This window comes from Silurus aristotelis, assembly GCF_946808225.1.
Source record: "Silurus aristotelis genome assembly, chromosome: 16".
Lineage (NCBI taxonomy): Eukaryota > Metazoa > Chordata > Actinopteri > Siluriformes > Siluridae > Silurus > Silurus aristotelis.
In genome coordinates, this window is record NC_139589.1 from 19,881,391 (window position 1) to 19,898,791 (window position 17,401).

General features: G+C 36.6%; 1 protein-coding gene across 2 annotated transcripts in view; it reads left to right on the plus strand.

Moving 5' to 3' along the window:
• The window catches only part of scarb2c (scavenger receptor class B, member 2c), a 24,830-nt gene continuing 7,429 nt past the window's right edge, over positions 1-17,401 (plus strand). The window contains exons 1-9 of one of the 2 annotated variants that reach the window (XM_083564166.1): positions 1-227; positions 2,643-2,800; positions 4,649-4,793; positions 5,115-5,303; positions 7,083-7,174; positions 7,351-7,470; positions 8,599-8,774; positions 9,159-9,277; positions 11,935-12,008. In XM_083564166.1, coding sequence (XP_083420292.1) covers positions 108-227; positions 2,643-2,800; positions 4,649-4,793; positions 5,115-5,303; positions 7,083-7,174; positions 7,351-7,470; positions 8,599-8,774; positions 9,159-9,277; positions 11,935-12,008 — 1,193 coding nt within the window. In that variant the 5' untranslated portion in view covers positions 1-107. The remainder of the gene's footprint in view (positions 228-2,642; positions 2,801-4,648; positions 4,794-5,114; positions 5,304-7,082; positions 7,175-7,350; positions 7,471-8,598; positions 8,775-9,158; positions 9,278-11,934; positions 12,009-17,401) is intronic. The other variant, XR_014537150.1, reaches the window with a different exon arrangement.

Sequence of the window (17,401 nt, forward strand, 5' to 3'; positions counted from 1 at the left end):
GCTGCGCATGCGCACTAAAGATTACGCCCGTGCCCAGCCCTTGTTGGAACTGAATACAAACAGAGAGAGGTGTTTGACCGTCCCGGGTGTCAACAAGGTGTATAATAATGATGAAGTCCTGCTGCACGTACACCACCGGGGTGCTTTCTATACTCATATTAATCGCGGGGATTGCGATGGTTGTGACCCAGGTTTTCCAAAATTTTCTAAACAACAGGATCAAAAGGGTAAGTAAATCAAAGCAAACTTGTTATGTGGGTTAATCAATTGCGGCGATTAGGTTGACGTTATATGTGGTGTCACGTGATCGATTTGTATAAAAAACAGTCATGATTGAAATGCATTTATTGGTGCACGCCAACTGTATTTTAATAATAACACGCGTGTTCGAATAATAAATATCGCCCTGTTTCACAAGTGGGACACAGATACTTTCATTTTTAATATGCATGTCTGCCACTGACAGCTCACAGATCAGATTTATTCAGATGATCAAATCACTAGAGGATATTATATCAAATTTGTAGTGCCAGCTCCCCCGCCCCCAAGGTTTGTTTATTTGTTTGCTTGTTTGTTTATTTATTAGATTTTTTATTAGAATTATAAATGTAGTTTAAATTCAACAGGCTTTCAGGCTTTAAGAATTGTTATTTATTTAATTGCAGCACCTAAAACTCAGGTTCATTGTAGTTTTTCCGGTTTTTTTTATATTTCTGTCTTGAAAATATCGGTCCCTTTGAGAGCTCGTCGTTTATTGGCTCACTATGGCAGATATTTGCATGAATTATGCAAATGAGCTTTATGTCAGAGTATATAGGAACCTTCCATAATCATATGACTAGAAAAATTAGGGTGGAGCTAGTGGGTCTGTCGTGCATGCAACCCAGGGTTACATTTACATCTACATTTATAGCATTTGGCACGCTTTTATCCAGAGTGACGTATAAATTACAACTGAGCAGTTAAGGGTTAGGGGCCTTGCATAAGGGCCCAGCAGTGGCAACTTGGTTTTTTTGGGGGTGGGATTTGAACACATGACCTACTCATGAGGCTGATTCATTCATGGTTGCTCAATGTCTTATGAATCTATTTCAGATTTCTTAGTTTCTGCTAGGATGAATAAGGGTAACATTTTGGCCTCACATCCGAACAGTTTTTCCTCAAGCCATCAGACTCTTTAACACACAGAACTGAACTGTAGCAAACTCTCACACACACCCACTCAACAGTGTGTTACTGAACTCTACAACCTGAACTCAAATACTGATTCCAATTCATGTTTTCAGCACCGACCGTTTTATAATCATATACTGTTTACATGCTGTTTTACACACCCCTTGATTGCTGCTCTTGCTGTTTTTTGCACAAAATTGTTTATGCTTATGAATACACTCTTGTTTATAGTAGGTTTACTGGTAAGTGTTTTGAGTATTTGTCCCTCACTGTTCTGTATTGTCTTTGTCTTGCACTTTAGTCTTTAGCTCTGTATTCTGGATGTAGCTCTATGTTGTGTGGCGTGATGTTGCGATATGTTGTTTTATGTAGGACCAGGGTTCTGGAGAAACGTTGTCTCATTTCACTATGTACTGCGAAATGACAAAAAGCTTCCTAACTTGATTAGACTTGACATTGATGGAGACTCAGGAGGGCAGAATTTACTTTGCCCCAATGCCAGGTGGAGGATCTGCAGACAGACAGCTTATTATCAGATTGCCAAATTGGACAGTTAAAAAATATTAGCCTTGGATGAAGTACATCAATCCTGTGCTTGAGTAAACGTAAAAAAAAAATCCTTGTAAATATTAGTAAATATTACTTCAATAAAAGGACATCTTTTAAATCTTTACTTAAGTAATAATACGAGTACAAGTATTTGGTTCAAGTATCAAAAGTAAATCTCGGAGAACTATATTGCATCATTAATGCAATTCATCGTTCCATTCTCCTGCATAATATATCTTTTTAAGGAGAATTTTGAGTTGTTACATTGAGGGAATCCTCAATCCACAGAAACTGTAATGTATTGGAGTAAAAAGAAACGACCTCAATAAAAAACACACACTTAAATAATGTACTTGATTCAGTAAAAAGTAACATATACATTGTTATAGTCCACCACTAAAAAATACTTCATCCTGCAAGATTCTATAGCTCTGGTTTTCATAGCAAATTATAAGAATAAAATCTAACCAATTTTTGCGAAACAGGCAAATGATCCAATGAACCAGTGTTGATTTATTCATTGGTGAAGAAAATTGGGTTTAAACCTATAAACCCCACCATGAGTTAGTCATGTGCTGTTGTTTGAATTAAGGGAACTGGTATATAGAATGAAAGTAATTTATTACACCACATAGGGTGTGAAATCCATTATTTTTACTTCTCTGTTCTACACTTCTCTCTATTATATTGCATATAAATCGCTGACTCACTTCTTGCTCATTATTACACATACAATGAAGAACACCGGGTACAAAGATGACATTTGAATACACTGACATTATGAATGAGAGATACATGATATTATTTGGTGTTTAGGTCAGTGTCTGTTTGCTGACGCTTCGAACTTTCTCTGCTGACTAATCATTACATCCCTTAGCATGTATCACATGCAAAACTGTTTGTTGACCTTTTACCTGCAGGAAGTGGTGCTGGAAAATGGTACAGAGGCTTTTGCTGCATGGCAGGATCCACCACCACCTGTCTACATGCAGTTTTACTTCTTCAATCTCACCAATCCTAAGGAAGTGCTATCCGGAGAGAGACCCGCAGTAGTTGAGCTCGGCCCATACACGTACAGGTAGTGAGCGGTCACAAGTGTTGCACGTGATATATAAAGTCTCACTAAAAGCTTGCATTCTCACTAAATGTTTTACAACAGTGCAGTAAATGACACAGTAAGAGTGACTTACATTAGTGTTTGACATGCAGCTTTACACGTGGCAGCAGTGTTTATTGCTTTAGATTTGAAAATCGGTGTGTTTCTGTTTAAACACTCGATTCTGATTGGCTGGAGAGTATTGATGCATTGGGTGGTTATTCGCTTCTACATTATGCAGTAAAATTATGTAATGCATTATGATCCTTTACATGTTACACCATAAAGATTATTATATTATTTTCATTTTCTTCATCATTTCATCTTCTCCCGCTTATCCGTAATTCGGGTCGCGGGGGCAGCAGTCTAAGCAGGTTCCCCAGACACTTTTCCGTGTCCAGGGATCGAGCTGTCAAGTCCCCCGCTTTCGACTGCTGCCCAATCCTCTCAGCACCGGTCCCTCCTGCAGGTGGTGAGCCCACGGGAAGGCGGCCCCACGTCGCTCCGACGTCACGGTCCTTGATTTTTTTTTCTTGTAAGGGTCCCCTGGAGCATAGAGGGTTAAGGCCCTTGCTCAAGGGCCCAAGAGTGGCAGCTTGGCGATACCGGGGCTTGAACCCCCGACCTTCCGATCGGTAACCCAGCGCCTTAACCGCTGGAGCCACCACTCCCCCTTATTATATTATATTAAGTTAAATTATTTAACATTAGAAACTGGTATAAATATAAAATGTATTTACTTTGTATGTACTTGTCTTGACATGCAAAAAAACTAAGGCCCCTAAGTCTTTTAATATATTGTATATTTCCCTTTTATGACCTTTTTTAATTCGCCGCTTGTGTGTTTTCTGGCTTGTCTCTACATTTTCAAACAGGATTCCATGTTCTTATGAGGCATTTAGGAAAAAATAGTAGTAACCTGCTTCACTTCAACAGTAATTTCTTGTAATTAAATGTGACTACTGGAAAGTGACTTTGGACACAAAGCTTAATTTGTAGATCATTTCTAACACGTGTTCAAGGCTGTGTTCACGAGTTCATGTGAAAGTGTTTGGTCCATTTAAATCAAACCCTGGTTCCTCTTTGGTGCAGGCTGTTTATCAGCTCAATGCTCAGAGCAAATGCACTCGGGTGTGAACTATAATAACCAGTTTGAGTCTGGGTTTGATTTTAGGCAGAAAACAGTTCAAACCTGAATCGACCAAACGTCAATTTTGGGGAGCAGGCAGCATTTTTTTTGTAAATGTTACCTGATAAACTGATCCAAAGGACAGAGCTTTAGCTCTATAGAAATGTGATAAAAGCTGGTTATATGGCCTGATGCACGAAGCACAAAAAAAGAAAATGAACATTGGATGTTAAACACAGATTCATTAAAACCTGATATTTCTGTCATTTGTTGGTAATCAATTTATCAGTCTAGATTTCTAATTGAAGATACATTCTTAGATAAGATTCAATTTGTTGTTTAGGTTTCAAATGTTAAATATGTGGAAGTGTCACATGACACACAATCCTCAAATCATATGATATTCTCTTACTTTCTATGGTCAAAACTGAAAGAGAAGCAAAAGCCAAATTCAAGCTGCTTTATAGACTAGCTGGCGCTCAGAGCTGCATGTGCAACATTTTTCACAAGTTTCATTTTGTGGTTTCACAACTGCTGTAGTAACATTAGTTTTAAGTCTCAGGAAAATCACTATCATAGATAAGATTAAAGGCATCCACACAGAATCTCATACTATATTGTTGAAGTTGGATTCAAGCTTAATGTGTGCTATGTTGTTGTTTTGACTTCTCTTTTTTCATGTTTTATTTTTTCCCCTCAAGAGAGTATCGACCTATGGAGGGCATAAACTTTATGGACAATGGGACCAAAGTGGCTGCTGTGAACCCAAAAACATACGTTTTTGAGCCCAACATGTCACGAGGATCTGAAGATGACATAATCAGGACTGCCAACATCCCAGCAATGGTGAGACCCTGGCTGTCTTCAAAATGCCGCCTAGTTCACGCCCAGTCATCTGCTGATAATGCGTTATAATATGATGATGATGATGGTATATGTAATAACTATTTTTTGAGCTCCATTTTAACTCAGAAATTTGCTGTGTTTGGCTGGATAGTTGTGTAAATGTGTAATGGTGCACCGAATAAATTGCATAGTAGTGCAGATTTAAATATCCTCATATTGACGTTGTGCCCCATATCTCCATTATTTATTGGCTTGTTCAGGGGTCTCGGTTCGTTTTAAACTACAGCTGCTGTGTATTTCATGAGTTGAATTTCCTTCCAGACACTAATGGAGAGGTTTCAAGGTACCTTGTTAGAGCGTATAATCTCAGATTTGATGATAAGTGAAGGTGAGGGGCTTTTTGGGACGCGGAAAGTTGGAGAGCTGCTTTGGGGCTACGAGGACCCGTTACTGAAACTGCTTAAGAAATTCTTACCTTCTCTGGACCCCAACTTCGGCCTGTTTTACAAGGTAACGTGATAAACTGTTGATGAATAAACCATCAGTAATTTCTGACTGCATTATGAGAGTTTTTATTTTTAATCGTATTAGTGATTGTCTGTAAGGATAAAAGTATAACAGACTTCCTTTTTACAGAATATTATCAAAAGGTTGATTTGACCCCTTCATTTAGTGTATATATATATCAAGAATTAACCATAAAATCATGAAGAATGTCATGTGACAAAAATATTTACAGAATATTTGCAGCCTACTGCAATACTTGATGTGAGTGATCATTAAAAAGTGCTATTTGAGTATTTTGAAGGTCACAGTGTCTAAATATGGAAAATATGTCAGAGATTGACTTATGGATTATGTGTGGAATTAAATAAACATAAGTCTACAATATTACTTGAATTCCAATATTTATCTAAAATGTTTTTCATAGTTATTCAATTATGACTTTATAGTTATACACAACAGTTTGTATAACTATTTGACTATATGACTATATTACAGCAGCATTTTAAGAATCTCTGTGTTCCCTTTAACTGCGCTGAGACGATTGACTCGGTTCGTATTTACCACATAAAATTCAACATCCTACAATACAGTACAGACCAAAAGTTTGGACACACCTTCTTATTTAAAGAGTTTTCTTTATTTTCATGACTATGAAAATTGTAGATTCACACTGAAGGCATCAAAACTATGAATTAACACATGTGGAATTATATATGGAATTATATACATAACAAAAAAGTGTGAAACAACTGAAAAATGTCATATTGTAGGTTCTTCAAAGTAGCCACCTTTTGCTTTGATTACTGCTTTGCACACTCTTGGCATTCTCTTGATGATCTTCAAGAGGTAGTCACCTGAAATGGTCTTCCAACAGTCTTAAAGGAGTTCCCCGAGAGATGCTTGGCACTTGTTGGCCCTTTTGCCTTCACTCTGCGGTCTAGCTCACCCCTAAACCATCTCGATTGGGTTCAGGTCCGGGTGACTGTGGAGGCCAGGTCATCTGGTGCAGCACCCCATCACTCTCCTTCTTGGTCAAATAGCCCTTGATGCCTTCAGTGTGACTCTACAATTTTCATAGTCATGAAAATAAAGAAAACTCTTTGAATGAGAAGGTGTGTCCAAACTTTTGGTCTGTACTGTAGCTTGAAGCAAATACTACAGTACAACATCATCATCAGCAGACAAACTATACTTTTTATACAGTCGAACCCGGAAGCACCTTTAAAAAGAAAAACACAGGGTCATACCTACAGCCACATCGCAGCTGTCCCAGTATTCATTATAACAACACTTTTGCTCATGTGATACATATGGGATAATCCACGGCTCGGTGTGCATTTTAGGATTTTTATGTTTGAAACGGAGGCGAATAACCGAGTTCCATTTAGGTCAATATGGTAATTAGGAAATGCCTGAAATAGCTGTCTCACTCTGTATGTATATATATCTATAGGGTACTATGGTTACTATATTTATAAGCATAACGGTAATTTAGAACCGTTGAATGATGAAGTACCTTCCAACCAATCAGAATCGAGTATTCAGACTGTCCATGGCATTCCGCTGAAATATGTATTTACCACACAATCTGTGGTAAAAAGGGAAAACTGCTTGATTATTGGAAGATTAAAAATGCCATGTAACTGCCTAAAAACTTGATCAAAGCCTGACATTCACCGTGTGAAGAAATCACACTTGGCTAGCAACGTGTAAGATGTTTTTTATGCCGACTGACTGTTTCAACACTATAAACTGCATTGTATTTGATGTATTTGGCTTCAGATGAACGGCACAGATGACGGCGAGTATGTGTTTTACACCGGCAAGCAGAACTATCAGGACTTTGCTCGAGTGGATCTATGGAGAGGCCAGAGGTAAACCTGTCTACAACAGCAAGTAAATGGAGAAACCACGATTTTATTGATCTGAAGCCAAGTTTTTTTTTTTTTTTCGCTCATTCTTAGTCAATTAATTACAATACAATGCAACTTGAGTGTTTTCAAAGCATTCATTATTTTATCTGTTGTTTTTGCGTGTCCTCTGTTTGCAGTTCTCTTGATTGGTGGACCACAGATCAGTGCAACATGATCAATGGAACCAATGGAGCAACCTTTCATCCGATCATCGCCAAGACAGAGAAGCTGTACATTTTTTCGTCAGACCTCTGCAGGTAAAGACTTGATCATGTCTTTAGTGCAGTTTACATCAAAACTCATTTGAGTCTTCAAATCTCCATACACAAAAAATCACAGAAACATTGTGCTTTTTATATTGTGTGTGTATTAAAAAACGTCATATTTATAACTTCATAAGATCACGTGAGATGAAGGATCAAGTCAGTAAATAGCTGTTGTATATTCTTAACATTATATAACACAGGCGTTGATAATGACATGAACAAATATCGCGTTTACGTGTTGCTTGAAATGTGCCACCGGATTTTTTAAAAGTTTGTTTGATTGACACTGTAGAAAATACAATTATTATTATGGGTTTCATTTTCATGTCCCCTCCAACAACAGATTATTGTAAGCTCAATGTCTTAAGAATGAGTGGTAGTTTTAATGCTCACCGCAGTTAAAAGTGTGGCCCACGGAGTACCGTATTGATGGCGCATAACATTACGTGAGCATTAAACAATGAAATTGGTGAAAACGCAAAAATTCCAGCAACACAGTGGGGAGAATTGATTGCTGGTGTAGTGATGTCACGTGAAGTCACGTGATGACATTAGCCCCACCCCTGCAGAGAATTCCGGTGAACGTGGACATGTGGCATATCAAAATACTCATCTTATTGAGGAGAATTGCATCTTGTACTTTGCACAACAACAAAGTATTTCTGCTTTCCAAATTTCCTTTAAAAAATGTAAAATTTTAATGAATGATTTTTAAATTTATGCCCCCTCAAACAACGTTTTCTCGTTAGCTTGATGTCTCAAAAATGACTGATTGTTTCCTTTGTTAGCTGCTCATTATTAGGCAAACTATCAAGTCCTTTGCTCAAAAATTTAAAATCCGTTCAGGTGAACGCTTGAGCCAGTTTGTGTTCTTTAGAAAGATGATAAAGCAAAATCTATATTTGTGTAGATTTGCTCACCATGTCTATAAAGCATGTCTTGGTTTTTCTATATTGCATAATTATTTATATTTATATATAGATATTATTTATTTATTAGACAAATAATTTTTGTCTAAGAAGTTAAAAGAGTATAAATAGAAATTCTTAAAAGAGCAACAATCGTTCATTATAAACCCCTCCAGTGTATTATAACACGGTGAGCTATGTTGGTTTTCAGGTCAATCTATGCCACTTTTGAATCAGAGCTGAGCGTCATGGGAGTTCCCGCTTACCGTTTCGTCCCTCCCAGCACAGTTTTTGCGAATACAACAGTTAACCCGGATAACGCAGGGTTCTGCGTGGGAGGAAACTGCCTCAGCTCAGGGCTGCTGAACGTCAGCGTTTGCAAACAAGGTGTGTGAGAGAGATATCCTAATATTTATTTATTATATTGCTAAAATTAAGGTGTTAATTAATTTGACACCTTAATTAATTTAATTAATTAACTTAAAAAAGACACATTTGAATTTGAACTTGGTTTAAGTTCAAATTTGTCTTTTTTTTATTAATTAATTGAATTAATGAGTACTTTTTTTTTTTTTTTACTTAGGCGATAGAGACATGGGGCAGACATAATTTCGATGCCCTGAAAAAATGTATTTACATAACATGGATACTGAAGGTTAACGCCATTTGATTTGACAAATATCAGACATTAAATGTAGGACATTTCTGGCTCTCACTCGTTGATTGTTTATTCCAGCTGCCTGTATTTATCTTTCTCTTTTTTCCCCACAGGAGCTCCAATCATCATGTCCTCTCCTCACTTCTATCAGGCTGATGAGAAGTTTGCTGATGATATATTTGGGATGCGGCCCACTAAGGACGAGCATCAGACGGCCATCGACATCAATCCAGTATGTAGATTTATTTATTTATTTATTTATTAGCTTTATGATCTTTGTTAATATGAAGTATATTTTTTTATCATTTTGCCACCCCTGCATTTGGAACATGTTTTATACTTGAACTCAGCTAAAGGATCTTGAATGCAAAACATTCATCCTTCATTTGTTCTTTTTAAAAAAGACTGTTGTGAAAAGCTGTAGAATAGAAATGATTTTAGTCACTCCGGTTTGCAATCTTGCATGTGGCTGCCATGGAGGTGTCCCAATTCAAACCTCTCTCGTGGTCTCTCTCATGTGGTTCATCACATCAGACAAAAACGTTTTGTTTTTTCATTCTGGATTTGAGTAAATCAGGGCCTAAGAATGCTCTTTGTATCATTACTCATCTTCTACCGTTAGACAATGTGCAACAATTTTTTTACCACTAGAGGGCGATGTTTTCACAGCATTCGGGAAATTTAAAATCTCTGGACTATTTTTTTCTTCTTAGTCTCTGTGCTTTACTGAAGTATTTCCATTTGAGAAAACTTTAACTGTACTACATCTCAAAGTCAAATGTCTTTTTATTTGATTACATTTTGCAAAATCAGCCGTTCCTTTAAGTTTATGAGTGGATAAAAACTTGCAGACACACTACCCCCAGACACACACCCCACCACCCGGCCCGTGAGAATATTTTTAAAACAAAACTGATCCTTGGTGTACAAAAGGTTGGAGACCCCCACAATACATTGTCATATTTCTCTCCTTTCTATTTGAATGTGCTGGTCTGGTATCATCAGTAATTAATCAGTATCATTATTATACTCAAATTTTAGCAATACATTAGGGGAAGTGGTAACTCAGTGGTTAGTTTAGAGACAGTGGCATTGAGTAGAAGACAGTGGGTGGAGCCGGAGGTGGCATAGTTGAAGATGCTGAGATTTTCATTGGGAGTGTCAACGACGGACAGGACTAGAAACAAGTTTATTAGAGGGACAGGGCATGTAGGATGTTTTGGAGACAAAGCGAGAGAGGCACGATTGAGATGGTTTGGACATGTGCAGAGGAGGGACATGGGGTATATCGGTAGGAGAATGCTGAGGATGGAGCCACCAGGAACGAGGAAAAGAGGAAGACCAAGGAGGAGGTTTATGGATGTGGTGAGGGAAGACATGCAGGTAGTTGGCTTGAAAGAGGCAGATGTAGAGGACAGGGGGGTATGGAGACGGATGATCCGCTGTGGCGACCCCTAACGGGAGCACCTGAAAAAGAAAAAGGTATTAGCTCAGTGGTTAAGGCTCTGGGTTACTGATTTAAAGATTATCGATTCAAGCCACAGTATCGTCAAACTTCCATTCTTGGGCTCTTAGACAAGGCCCTTAACACTCTATGCTTCAGGGGCACTGTATCATGGCTGACCCTGTGCTTTCAACACAGCTTTCTGGCATCCCTAAGATATGTGAAGTAAGAATTTCGCTGTGGTGTAATGTAAAGACACTTTGCCCTCAAAATTGCATTGTTTTTAATATTAGTATTATTCCAGGAACCGGCTTATTGTGACTTGAGATTTGAGTTCAATAAGCTGATTACTGTTTTATTCAATCTTATCAGCACTCTGACACAGTGATCAGTGTCATGACATGTTTTTATTTTTTTTATTTTTTTGTGTACACACTATAAATCAGTGCTGGCAATTTTGTATGACAAATTTGCTTTGCCATTTCAATGTGAATATACTGTATTTGGACTGACATTAATCGAATGCTATTTTGAATGATATACGGTATATTTGGAGTTTTCTGGCATTGTGAACATAACCGTTGGCAGGTGACTTTCCTCTCTGGACAGAACTCGAGGTGAAAAGCAAACGCAATCAGGTGCACTAATAACTGAAGCTTCCTTAGTTATGTTTAATAGTTAAACATTAACAGTGTTCTAAAAACAAAGTATGTGATGTGGCATAATGACTAACAAACATTCGGTATCATATAAAAGCATTTATAAAATTGTAGACTGCAGATAGTAGTTCTGGCGGGAAGGAAAATTACAGCTTTGTGTTCATGCGTTATCATTTCTGTAGCAACAGCTAAGTCACAGGGGCTGGTATGATGTATGCTTCATGTAATCTCAAATTTAAAATCAATAATGAAATCTATATGCTTTATAACCAAATGTGTGTGTGGTCTGTGAAAAATGTAATTGCAAAATATTTGAGTGTTTCTTACAATATACTTATCATTCCTATAGTAATTTATCCACATGGTAGTAATAACAGTTGATATAATGTCTAATTTACACTTGACTAGTAGATATTTATAATAATACAAAAGTAAAAAAGTGGACCAAAAGAAAAAGGCAGTTGATGAAAGTAAAGAAAGTTTATTTGAGCCTCTAACATCAGCTTTGAGTTATAGAGGCCTTTATGCTGTATTCTCTGTCTGTCTGTCTGTCTGTCTGTCTGTCTGTCTGTCTGTCTGTCTGTCTGTCTGTCTGTCAATCAATACTATATGGACAAATATATTGTGAATCCTGACTTTTCCAGCCAAATGCAGTTCCTCCCCAAGCTTCTCCACAAAGGCACACAAGGATGACTTTGGATGCAGTAGCAATGAAATTTCCCTTTCCTTCTATCCATCTCTCTGTCTTTCTGACTGTCTTATATTGTTTCCATTTTCTTTCCAAAGCTCACGGGAATTGTTGTGCAAGCAGCAAAACGTCTTCAGGTGAACGTGTATATTGAGAAGCTTTCAGCTTTCAGGTGAGTGTGGAGAATTTTTTATTGCAGTGTGTGTGTGTGTGTGTGTGTGTGTGTGTGTGTATATGTGTGTGTATATGTGTGTATATGTGTGTGTGTATATATATATATATATATATATATATATATATATATATATATATATATATATACACATACATACATACATACATACACACATACTATAAATAAATAAATAAGCCAAGCAATTTTGCATCCTTGTGTAAAAGCTTCATTGTCTAAAGAAATTCCATGTTTCCAATTCGCCAGTCAAACCCATTTTTGAAATGTGTCACAGTGCTGACTAGCCTCCAATCACCACAAACTTCCATATAGCAATGCCACAGTGTTTTATTTGGGTGTCTAAGAAGCCGAAGGTCATTTTCCACGCTGGATTCCGACATGCCAGAAATGTGCAATTAGCACGCAATGAGAGCAGCTGCTAGGAACCAACCATTACTGTGATAAATCAGGGTTTAAAGGCAGAACGATTTCACATGACCAGCTCTAATAAAACATCCAGACCAATTCACTGAATTACGAGCCGGTAATAACGATTCAAATAACAATTACCGATTTTCATATGCTTTCTACACAGTCGAATGGATAACACTAACATGATTTTATCAGCCTTTACCAAGTCAGAAAGAAAAAAAACAGTGGGAACTTTAAGTTTGTATGCTGAGTTAAATGAGGTTTGCTAAATGTGAGGTAAATTAGTTTCGCATAGGTCCTAATCTGAGAACAGAGATTTATTTTTCAGCCTTGTAGTTCGTAGTAGACTATAGAAATGACAGAATAGCAGACACGTTTTCAATTTCTTTGTGTTTAGTCCAAAAAAAAAAAATCAAATACAAATCAAAAAGCATTAATTTTTTTTTTTTTTGCAGTTTTCTTAACTGAAGCACAAAAATCCCTTACATTGTAACTGTAATTAATATTTAACTTTACTTATACATATTCAAAAGCAGTTTTATATAAAAAATCTTTTCAGTTATTTAAAAACATTACAGCTCCAGTCTTTGCAGTTCTTCCCAGCATTTGATATCTGATCTACCTTTTTTTTGGGATCGGTTCCATCTCTAATATTTACTTGTCATATCAGATGTGTCAAACTCAAATTCTGTCTGGGCCACGTCAGCATTTCTCCAGAGCCTCTTTAAAGTAAGGCTATAAAGGAAGGCTATAAAATCAGACTGTTCATTTTGTTAAGTATTCTTTAATAAGAATAAACTCCACTATGGAAAGTAGAATAGGAGGCTTTTCATATGCATAAATAATTAGATAGAAAGTTATTTATGAGGTAACTCGCAAGGACAACTGTTGCAAAACCGCATAAATTATCGTCTATATTTTCTTATTACTTCAAGTATTCTTTTTTCAGCATATTTGTGTGGCTGTATTCCGGGTGACTTCAGAATTTAGAGTCGAGGAATATTTCAGATGATTGCATCAAAATGCAGTATATCCGTGTCCATTTTTTTAAAGGCAGGAAGTCAGTGTTGTATATATGTAAGGCCAGGTGTATTAATGTAATGGAATGTGTGTGTGCACATGTGGTGGGAGACAATGTTTGTATAGGTGTGTGGGGGTAAGAGGGAGTGAGAAAGAGAATATAGGCGTGCCCTAACATAAACATAAGCTCGAAGCAACAAACGAGCGGAAGTATGAACAGAGCGTAGGAAGTGGGCCGATCATATCCTGCATAACAATATTGCAACGTATAGCTCTCCACACGAACATATGTATGAGTATGAGATCATGTTTGATTTCACTTCAGACGGTTTCTTCCCCCCCCCCCAAGCCCCCCCACCTCCAAAGTGTATTCATAGAAAGGAAACTCCCGAAGGATTAAGAGCTCAGCGTGTTGTTGAAAACAATGCGGCGAAGAGAGTTTTAACCACAAACAAGGATTAAAAATAGCCCAGAATGTTGTATTTAACTCTTAGAATAGATCAGCAGCATCCTAAACACAAATGGCTGGAGGTTCATGTACCTGCAAATTTATAACTACATACCAAGCTTAGTGAACCAAATGTTAGTTATTATTTGTAGAGTTATTTAAGTATTTTATACTGAAATTCAAGTTATAGGGTATAAATACAATGATGATGATGATAATGTAGTAAATACATGTTTACCTCAGTGCAGTTTTGTCTGGAATAATTGATTTATATAGTTTATATAACAGTAGTTAAAGATAACAGGTTTATATTAATGTGCATATTCTCATACAGTATCATCTCTAAAGTAACAGCTCCTACACATGGCAGAATTTGTAATCTAAGCCTAATAATGAACTTGTAAATAAAAAAGAATTGTAGATTTTTCTTTGTTAACATTTTTTTTTAACAAGTTGTTTACATGATAATTTAGTGTTCATGGTTAATTTGTCATGATTGTTAGTACGTTTTGGACATAGGAAAGTCTTCAGGACACTTGGGTTCTTCTACTCTTTAACTTTCACACATCGTCTTTTTGTTTCTCAGTAACATGATGACAATTTTTTTTGTTTGTTTTTTGAGAGAAAGGGGGTGAGACAGCAAAACGTTTGAGTAATTGAACTCGTCCCTCACAATGCTTTTTCAATTGCACCTATAAGCAGTTGAAAATTGTTATTGGCATTCACATTAGCGTTATAAGCAGAAGAACGCTTCAGTGAATTGCTGTTGATTTGGAATTCATCATAAAACACAGAATGTGTTGCATCAAGTGCTATTATATTTTATCAACCAGTTACTGGAGTTCAAAGCCACACTGTAAAATTATGACAAACTGATGTTGAGCAGTTTTATGACGAACTAATCAACATGTCTGCAGTATATTAAACTAATGTTAGTTTATTTTATGGTCTCAAGGTAACAAATGTGTGTTTTTTTTATACTTTTTGCATTTTGTTTTATACTTCAGTTCATTTTAATGATTTATTTTAGGTAAATAGCATTTTCTTTCCTCCATTAAGTAAATTTTTTTTTTTCATTGTGCTCAATTTAATCAATTAATCACAAAATAGAAGACTGAACAATAAAAACACGAATATAAGAATATATCGTTTAGATTAGATTGGATTAGATTTAGCATTATTGACATTGGATAAGGTACATGTACAGAGCCAATGAAATGCATTTAGCATTTAACCAGAAGTGCATAAGTGGCCTATTTACAATAAATAACAGTAAGATAAGTAGGGTATGAGGCCCATATGTCCAGGGATGAGTGTGATTAATGTACAGAAGGTGCAGTAGGGTATAATATATGGTGTATATAAATAAGGATATACATATAGTAATATGCAGTATAACTGTGAAAAGAAATGACATGATATAGTTATGTACAAGTATAAATGTATGTATGATGAAGTATATAGCGAATAAATATCGGTGATATATACAATAGTGCAAATGATAATCATAGTTATGGATGGTGCAAAGATGTGTGGTGGGTAAAGCAGTGCAAGATACACAGAAACCTTATATATAAACCCTAAGTTACTATGAAAAAGCATGAGATCAAACGCACACTCATTTGACCTTAGCACAGGTGTTCTTTTAGTTTACCTTGACTTGTAAAGGTCATGACCATAAGTAAACCATAGCACATATGCACGCACATATGTGAAGTGAAAAACATTGTAGCATAGTAATAATAGTCAGCACAAAGACTTAAACCAAATAATTAAACACTCTGCAGCTTAGACAGACAATTTAAAAGGTTTCAAAAACTAAACAATCAGACCTTCATCATTCCTAAGTAACTAACAAAACTTTATTTTATCGTGGTCAAAGCTAGTTTTTGACACATGGCCAAACATGTAGGAGTAGAGATAATGTTCTTGAGGTGAATTTGAGTTACTGTTTTTGTGGCCTATACACTTTAGAACGACCCATAATTAAAAGCTGATAATGAAAAATGGATTAGAGCTGGCTTTTAACACACACACACACACACACACACACACACACACACACACACACACACACACATACATACACATGCACACAGAGGATACGTCGTGCAGTGCCATTCATGTACATTCATGATTTTATCTGTAAAATAGCCTTTAATGTGCTTCATCCAAAAAAAAAAAACACATTTTGCGTATTTTAAAGTCAGAAATTTCAGAATGACATTTCAGGACTGCGGTACTGCAACTCCGTGCTGCCTCTGAGCGACATTCGACCTCTTCAACTGATCTAAAATGCAGCTGCATGACTTATTCTGATGCCCCCGAAAATCTCCCACACCACACTAATGCGACGTTCCCATCTACTGGCTTCCTGTGTCTGATCGCTTCAGAGTTGATGCTTATTTACAAAGCTAAAAACAGACCAACACCGACCCGCGTTATCTTAATCTCGCGATCCAACACGATCCCTTCAATCCTCATGTCCAATCGCTCAGTGTACTAGAAAGGCATGCTTCAAGACTCTTCCCTGTTCTGGCATGTAGGTGATGGAATGACTTTCCCCTAGAGATCTTTCATAGCTAACTCATGAGCAGTCTTGAAAAGGACATTTAACTCTTAATGAAACACTCAAATTAGAACTTAAAAAAAAGGTTTTTTAAACTTTATGAATTGATCTCATTCTTAGTCCGTGACCAACTGAACCAAAATCAGGATGTATTCATTGATAAAGGTTTTAAAGCTTTTCTGTTTGTCGCTCTGGATAAGGGCATCTACCACATGCCATACATAAATAATGCTCTTCACCTGGCCCAATATTACACAAAAGAATGTGCTTATGTACAGGGACAGAATTGTGCACAAATGAGACATTTAACTCAAAATTCATTGTGTGTATTAATGCAATTTAGGTAGATCTGAGGTCTGAATGTAAGAAATGCATCTTATAATTAAATGGGTGAATGGATGGATGAATGAATGCAGCAGCACACATCCACCACACCATGTGCAATATGCATGTCCCATGCCTTCTCACCAACAAATCCATTTCTATTAAAATCCTTTCAGTTTAAATCACCTAAGTTTTAATTCATCTGGTCACATTTTCCTACATGCACATGAGGAAAACATGTTCAACATCATTGAGATCGATATCACCCTAATATTCTATGAACGATATATAAAATCGCATTCTGGCACAATCTTTCGAGCGTCACAAAGATTTAAACTGCTTTAACTTGCTAGAAAAAAAAGAAAGCATATTTTCCACCGTCTCCTGTCATATTTTTATGCAAATTTTGTTTTCTAGATTAAAAGCTCTGATAGTACACTTGCCTGTATCTCATGTTTGACTTGCCATGGGACTTGACTTTGGCTCATCGACTTGGGAGTTAAACTGTAGCACTATAAATAGCACTGTAAACAAAAGATCTTATCTCTGGTGTACTTCATGCACAATCGATATACTTTGAATAAAAATGACATATTTTTC